Raw genomic sequence first — 6,810 nt, forward strand, 5'->3', positions numbered from 1 at the left:
CAGAGAATACATTAAACAAGTTCTTGAGAAAGCAGAAAAAGATTATAAAATCAAAAATTTAATTGAGAACATTGGTGTATTGCCACAACATGAAGAAGGTTTTAGGAATCGTCTTAAAGCTATGATTCGTGATGGTGAGATTATTCAAACAAAGAAAAAACACTATAAAATTGCCAACACATTACCAACTATTAAAGGTAGGGTGACAGGGCATCCAGATGGCTATGGTTTTATTGTCACTAGTGAAGTCCCAGATAAGTTATTCTGTCCTGCTCGTGAAATGCATAAGGTGATGCATGGTGATGATGTATTGGTAAAGATTGTATCGCAGTCACGATCTGGTCGATCAGAAGTTATTATTGATAAAGTATTAAAGCATAATACACATTCTGTGGTGGGTAAATTGTATACTGAAGGTCAGATAACTTTTGTGCGTTCATTGAATAAGAAGCAACCAGATGTTATGGTAATGAATCCACCTAAGAAGGCAGTTAGTGACTATGTGTGTATTGAAATTACGCATCAGCCAACGATTAAGTCACCGGCTATGGGTAAAATCTCAGAAGTGATTAATCCTGCTAAGAAAATAGATATTTTATTGGCAATTAAATCACATCAGCTTCCCCATGAATGGAATAGAGAGCAACGTAAGTATACTAAGAAATATCACAAGCGTATCTCAAAGAAAGAATGTGAAATTGAAATAAACAAAGGAAGAAAAGATATTTGTCATCTACCGTTTTTTACTATTGATGGTAAGGATGCAAAGGATTTTGATGATGCCGTTTACTGTAAGGAATTGGATAATGGTGGTTGGAAACTCATTGTTTCTATTGCTGATGTATCACATTATATTCATCCTGATGACCCTTTGGATAAAGAGGCTCAAAGGCGTGGTAATTCCATTTATTTTCCAGGTCATGTTATTCCGATGTTGCCAGAAGAACTTTCTAATGGGATATGTTCACTAAATCCTCATGTGAGCCGTTTTAGTTTAAGTTGTGAAATGGAAATTAATGTTCATGGAGAAGTAGAAAAATTTAGTTTTTATCCAAGTATTATCAAATCTGCTGCGCGTTTTACCTATAAACAAGTTAATATTTTATTTAAAAATAAAAGTCATAAAAATTGGAAAGATTATTCAGAAAAAACTCAACATTCATTGCTAAGTTTATTTGACTTATATAAAGCACAAAAAAAATCCAGAATTAAAAGAGGAGCAATTGATGTTGAAACAGCAAATCTTGAGTTTTCTATTTCAGCCAAAGGTAAAATTAAAAAAATTAGACGACATAAATTAAAGGTATCACATCGTATTATTGAAGAATGCATGTTGATGGCAAATGTGTGTGCAGCACGTTTTTTAGAGCAACATGACAAGGCTTTTCTTTATCGAGTGCATGATCAACCTAAGTTGCAAAAAGTACAAGCACTTAGAGAACTATTGGATGACTTAGATATTAATTTTGATAGAAGTGAAATACCTAGCCCGAATGCTTTTGCACAAGTGCTACATTATGCAAAAAAAACGACCTATAAAAATATTGTACAAACTGCGGTATTACGCTCTTTCAAAAAAGCAAAGTATAGTTTAGATAATATAGGACATTTTGGGTTAAATTATCCTTCATATACACACTTTACCTCCCCAATACGTCGCTATCCAGATGTGATTGTACATCGTGCTATCAAAGAGGTGATTTCATATCAAGAGCAAATAGATATGCAGACACGAAGGGCACAATTATCCCATCTTGCTGAACACCTTTCTTATACAGAAAGGCGTGCAGATGAAGCTACTCGTGAAGTAACAGAGCGTCTTAAATGTGAATATGCTAGCCATCATATTGGAGATGTTTTTGAAGGTACTGTGAGTAATGTAACCAGTTTTGGGTTATTTATTGATTTAGACAAGATCTATACAGAGGGCTTATTACATATTTCATCTTTAGGTTCAGATTATTTCATTTATGATGAAATTCATCATTGTTTGCGTGGTGAAAAAAGTGGTAAACATTATGAGATTGGCACACGATTAAATGTTTGTCTCACTCGTGTAAGTATTGAAGATAGTAGAATATACTTAGATTTAGTTAAGCGGGCTAAAGATTAATGAGTGAAAAAACAATGGTTGTGGTTTATGGGGTTCATGCCGTACAGGCACTACTCACTCAGCGCCCACAAGATGTCATCTCTTTACATAGCCAGCAAGATAATAAAAATCTCCGTATAGAATCGTTAATTGAGAAGGCGAGAGCATTAGGTATTAAGCTTAATTTCACTACTGAAGATAGCTTGCAACAACTCACTTCAAAGGCTTTCTCACATATTAAAGTTGTGCATCAAGGCATTGTTGCAATAGCAAAACCCAATAAGCCATTAAGTGAAAAGCAATTACAGCAGGATTGTCAGCGTGTAGGTAATAATCCCGAGTCTCAATTATGGCTTGTACTAGATAATATTCAAGACCCACAAAATCTTGGTGCTATTTTGCGTAATGCTGAATCTTGTGCTTGTAATGGTATTATTTCTCCAAGTCATCATAGTGCACCGCTGAATCAAACTGCACGGAAAATTGCCAGTGGGGCTGCTGAATTAGTAAAATTTTATCAAGTTAGCAATCTTGCTCGTGCGATTACCCATTTACAACAAGCAGCTATATGGACAATTGGTTTGGATGCAGAGCAGCAGGATGAACAAATAAAAAATACAGCATCCTCGCAAAATCTATTTAACATAGATTTAACAGGGAATATTGCTTTTATACTTGGTTCAGAGGGTTCAGGATTAAGACAAAAAACTAAACACTATTGTGATCAAATTGCACATTTACCTATGTTAGGCAATACTCAAAGTTTAAATGTTTCCCATGCTACCACAGTTGCTCTTTTTGAGACAATACGGCAACGACAACATAAGTAATAACATAAAAAGTTATTGAATAACATGATAACTAATTTTCATAAGATATATCACTTTCAGAAAGAATCTTGAGATATTCTTTAAACATAAAAATGCGATTACGTTTTTGTCCAGTTATTTCGGTAAGTATTTTTAATTCGGTGAAATTTGTTAATAGTTGTTGTGAAATTTGGGCACTGAATCCTAAATGTTCTTGAATATCGCTTGCATCAATAAAGACTTCACTGAATAATAAATCTAATAACTGTAAACCTTTCTCTGTTCTTCGACCTAATGCATTTGGGATAATTTCACCCTTTAGGTAATTTTGATAGGAAAGTAAATTTTCTGTTACTTGAATGCCATTGAGAGCAGTTTTCTCCACTGCAGTTAAAAAGAAAGCAATCCACTTAATTAAACCACTAAGATTATTTCTTCCTATATTAAGATAGTGATAATAGCTTGTGCGATGTGCTTCAAAAAAATCAGAGATATATAAAATAGGTTGTTCAATTACTTTTTTTTCTAAAAGATAGAGAGGCACGAGCATCCTACCAATTCGTCCATTACCATCTAGGAAAGGATGAATAGTTTCAAATTGATAGTGAATTAATGCTACTTTAATTAAGTGTGAAAGCATGATACTATCATCTTGAATATATTTTTCTAATTGGCTCATCAAGTCTAAAACATGTATCTCACTTGGTGGGACAAAATGTGCATTTTGCAGATTATTCCCACCAATCCAATTTTGGCTATGTCTAAATTCTCCTGGGAGTTTATTCTTTCCTCTTACTTGGTTAAGTAGGCAGTGGTGAGCATCTCGAATTACTCGATTGCATAAGGGAAGTTTTGTTAACTGTTTGGTTGCAGTATTTGTAGCAGTAATATAAGCATTGAGTTCTTCCCAATCATCACGATTTTCAGTAACATTAACGGCTTTTTTAAAAGCATCTTCAAGTGTGGTTTGCGTTCCTTCAATGCGACTTGACTGCATGGCTTCTTTATTAATATAAGCCATGATAAATTGCGTAGGTGAGGGTATTCTCTTAATTAATGATGAAAAATTTCCTAAAGCAAGTGAGCTTTTTTCAACTTGTGCGGTAATGGATGCGGGTAAATGAGTAATAATTGCCTCTGTTATGGTAAAAATATTTTCAGGTAGAAAATATTGATAGCCTGTTGTTGATTTTATCCAATTTCCAGTTTGAATAGAGGTTTTTGAATACATACACGATGTGTTGTTTATAATTCCAAAAAAGCAATTAATTCATATTATAAGAAATTATAATTCCAAAAAAGCTATTAACTCATATTATAAGAAATTATCATTCCAATAAAACTTTCAAATCATATCGTGTTAGGAATTAATGGATTGGAGTTTTATTTTTCATAGTAGTGAGGAATTTTTGCAGTGTTTCATCTAGAGTATAAAAATCACTGGATTGGTTAGTGTATATATTAGTTGTTGTTTGTAGATGAGTTGGGGTGGTTAAGGAACCTGCTGAGATACAAATAGTATTCTCGTTATCGGATTTCCAAAATAGACTTGAGCCACAATTTTTACAAAATCCTCTTTGTGCATGATCGTTTTCTACCCGATACCATCGGATAGAATGCTGGTTTTTAATAGTAATATTACTAAGACTTACTTTAGTATATGCAGCATAATTACCATGGAATTTTCGACAACCTTCACAATGACAATTTATCACATGGCGTGGATTCTTAATGGAAAAAGTAATGGTTTTACACAAGCAAGATCCTGTATTCACAGTATGCTTTGAATTTTTTGATAGATATTTGGTGCACTGCTTTGGGTATATATCCAACTGAGCCATTTTTTATAAAATGCATTGGTGAGAATATGCATATTATCCATTTTTTGTTGAATATCTTGTTTAATTTTTTTAATGGTTTGCATTGAACCATTATTTGGTTGAATATCATGCCTATAGATATCTAACCATTTTTCTAACATTGTTGCATCAATTTCAATATGTGCTTGTGTACCAAGCATGGTATTGATCACAAAGGCTTGGTTGGGACAATAGGTCGTTTTGTATAGGTGAGTAGATTGTGCAGGAATAGTGAATTGTTCACCGTGCCACGTTAGGACTTGAATATTTTTTGGCAAGCAATGAAGCCAATCTTGAGCAAGTTCATTATCACAAAAAGAAATTTGATGCCAACCGATCTCTTTTTGTTCCATACGAGTAACTGTTCCTCCTAAAGCTTTACTAATGAGTTGAGCGCCTAGGCAATGTCCAAGTACGGGAATATTTTTTTGCTTAGCAATACGAATAAGATTTACTTCTTCCTCTATCCATGGTAATGGGTCATTGACGCTCATGGTTCCACCCCAAAATACCAGTCCTCCAATATTTTCATGGATATCATTTGGTATTGCATTGCCTTCATCAATTTTAATAATTTTATGGGGTATAGTTAATTGCTTGAGTAAGCCAGTTAAATGTGGTGCTTTTATCCATGACTCGTGTCGAAATAAAAGTAATTTTTTCATTTTGAATGAATTATGATTAAAAATTATTCAATCCCAAGTGCTTTTTTTCTTTGTGTAGCCCATGTGCTAATAAGATGATCCACTGCTAATCCAATAAAGGCAACGCATAGCCCTAATATGAGACCATTGCCCATGCCTTTTTCATCAGATAGCGATTTAAGAATGAGTTGTCCTAAGTCATCAGTACCAATCATCGCTCCGATAATCACCATAAATAGTGAAAACATAACCGTTTGGTTAATTCCAAGCATGATATGTGGAAAGGCTAGAGGAATTTCTATTCTAAGGAGTCGTTGTAAGCGATTGACTCCAGACATGGATCCAGCATCTTGTAAGGTTGATGGGACATTTCTTAATCCTTCAACGGTGTAGCGGGTGGAGGGTATGGTTGCATAGACGATGACAGCAATTAGCACGGAAGTGTCTGTAACGCCAAATAACATGATTACTGGTATAAGATAAATAAAAGAGGGAAAAGTTTGGAATGTATCGCAAACTAATAAGATAAAGTGACTGGCTTTGTTATTTTGTGCACACAAAATTCCGACACCACATCCTATAATCGTAGAGATAATCACTGCAAATGTTACCATGTAAGTGGTAATGAGGGCTCTGTCCCACCATGGAGTGAGTGCAATAAATAGTAAAAAGCCACCAACGGTCAGTGTTGATTTTATACCTCCAATAATATACCCAATACCCATGACTAATGCAAATGTTGCAATCACGGGCATATTTAAGTAGGCTTTTTTCATTGGAATGAGAATCTGATTAATCAGGAAATAATTGAAAGCCTGTAGATTATGATACCAATTTTCAACTATCCAATCTACTCCTGCCTGCCAAAGTTCTTGACTAGTTAATCCTTTAGTGTGTGGAATAATATACAGATAGTTAATATCATTAAAAACAAATGAGCCAATATATGCGAGTATAACACTGATGAGTAGACTAATTAGAAAATATATGCTGTATTTGTGTTTTTGAAAAAAGGTATAGTTTGCATGGTAATTAACAGGTTTATTTGCCCAAGCAAGTGACAGTTTATCGAGTATTAAAGCGATGAGTACAATTGAAATTCCAAGTTCTAAAGCTTGTCCAATTTTTAATTGATTAAGTGCAGAAATTAGGTTAAACCCGAGCCCTTTAGCTCCAATAAAAGAGGCAATGACGGCCATGGCTAGGCACTGCATAATGACCTGATTAATGCCGATAAGAATATCTTTTCTAGCGGTTGGGATTTGTACTTTAAATAAGAGTTGTTTTTGTGTGCAGCCACTCATTACTCCTGCTTCAGTAACCTCAGGAGTAACTTTTTTCAAACCTAATAAAGTTAGACGTACCATAGGTGGTGTAGCAAAAATTACTGTTGCGATTGCTCCAGC

The 6,810-nt window shown here is 34.3% G+C and overlaps 5 protein-coding genes across 5 annotated transcripts; 2 read left to right on the plus strand and 3 right to left on the minus strand.

Annotated features, from left to right (window-relative positions):
* The first annotated feature begins 121 nt into the window (after positions 1 to 121).
* On the plus strand, positions 122 to 2,113 carry LOC145274147 (ribonuclease R-like). The gene has a single exon (XM_080127314.1). The coding sequence runs from the start codon at positions 122 to 124 to the stop codon at positions 2,111 to 2,113; it is 1,992 nt and encodes a 663-aa protein (XP_079983440.1).
* A 14-nt stretch (positions 2,114 to 2,127) lies between these two features.
* LOC145274148 (23S rRNA (guanosine-2'-O-)-methyltransferase RlmB-like) lies at positions 2,128 to 2,922 on the plus strand. The gene has a single exon (XM_080127315.1). The coding sequence runs from the start codon at positions 2,128 to 2,130 to the stop codon at positions 2,920 to 2,922; it is 795 nt and encodes a 264-aa protein (XP_079983441.1).
* A 31-nt stretch (positions 2,923 to 2,953) lies between these two features.
* Positions 2,954 to 3,922, minus strand: LOC145274149 (protein adenylyltransferase SoFic-like). Its single transcript, XM_080127316.1, has one exon. The coding sequence runs from the start codon at positions 3,920 to 3,922 to the stop codon at positions 2,954 to 2,956; it is 969 nt and encodes a 322-aa protein (XP_079983442.1).
* A 750-nt stretch (positions 3,923 to 4,672) lies between these two features.
* Positions 4,673 to 5,425, minus strand: LOC145274151 (putative glutamine amidotransferase-like protein YfeJ). The gene has a single exon (XM_080127317.1). It carries the CDS (start codon positions 5,423 to 5,425, stop codon positions 4,673 to 4,675), a length of 753 nt encoding a protein of 250 aa, XP_079983443.1.
* A 23-nt stretch (positions 5,426 to 5,448) lies between these two features.
* On the minus strand, positions 5,449 to 6,603 carry LOC145274152 (trimethylamine N-oxide transport system permease protein TmoV-like). Its single transcript, XM_080127318.1, has one exon. It carries the CDS (start codon positions 6,601 to 6,603, stop codon positions 5,449 to 5,451), a length of 1,155 nt encoding a protein of 384 aa, XP_079983444.1.
* Positions 6,604 to 6,810: the final 207 nt, after the last annotated feature.

This window comes from Euprymna scolopes, unplaced genomic scaffold (assembly GCF_053919585.1).
Source record: "Euprymna scolopes isolate OS-2025 unplaced genomic scaffold, ASM5391958v1 sca272, whole genome shotgun sequence".
NCBI lineage: Eukaryota > Metazoa > Mollusca > Cephalopoda > Sepiida > Sepiolidae > Euprymna > Euprymna scolopes.

Coding starts and splice junctions, on each gene's coding strand:
- LOC145274147 (XM_080127314.1), top strand. CDS start 122: ATGATTCGTGATGGTGAGATTATTCAAACAAAGAAAAAACACTATAAA.
- LOC145274148 (XM_080127315.1), top strand. CDS start 2,128: ATGGTTGTGGTTTATGGGGTTCATGCCGTACAGGCACTACTCACTCAG.
- LOC145274149 (XM_080127316.1), bottom strand. CDS start 3,922: ATGGCTTATATTAATAAAGAAGCCATGCAGTCAAGTCGCATTGAAGGA.
- LOC145274151 (XM_080127317.1), bottom strand. CDS start 5,425: ATGAAAAAATTACTTTTATTTCGACACGAGTCATGGATAAAAGCACCA.
- LOC145274152 (XM_080127318.1), bottom strand. CDS start 6,603: ATGGCCGTCATTGCCTCTTTTATTGGAGCTAAAGGGCTCGGGTTTAAC.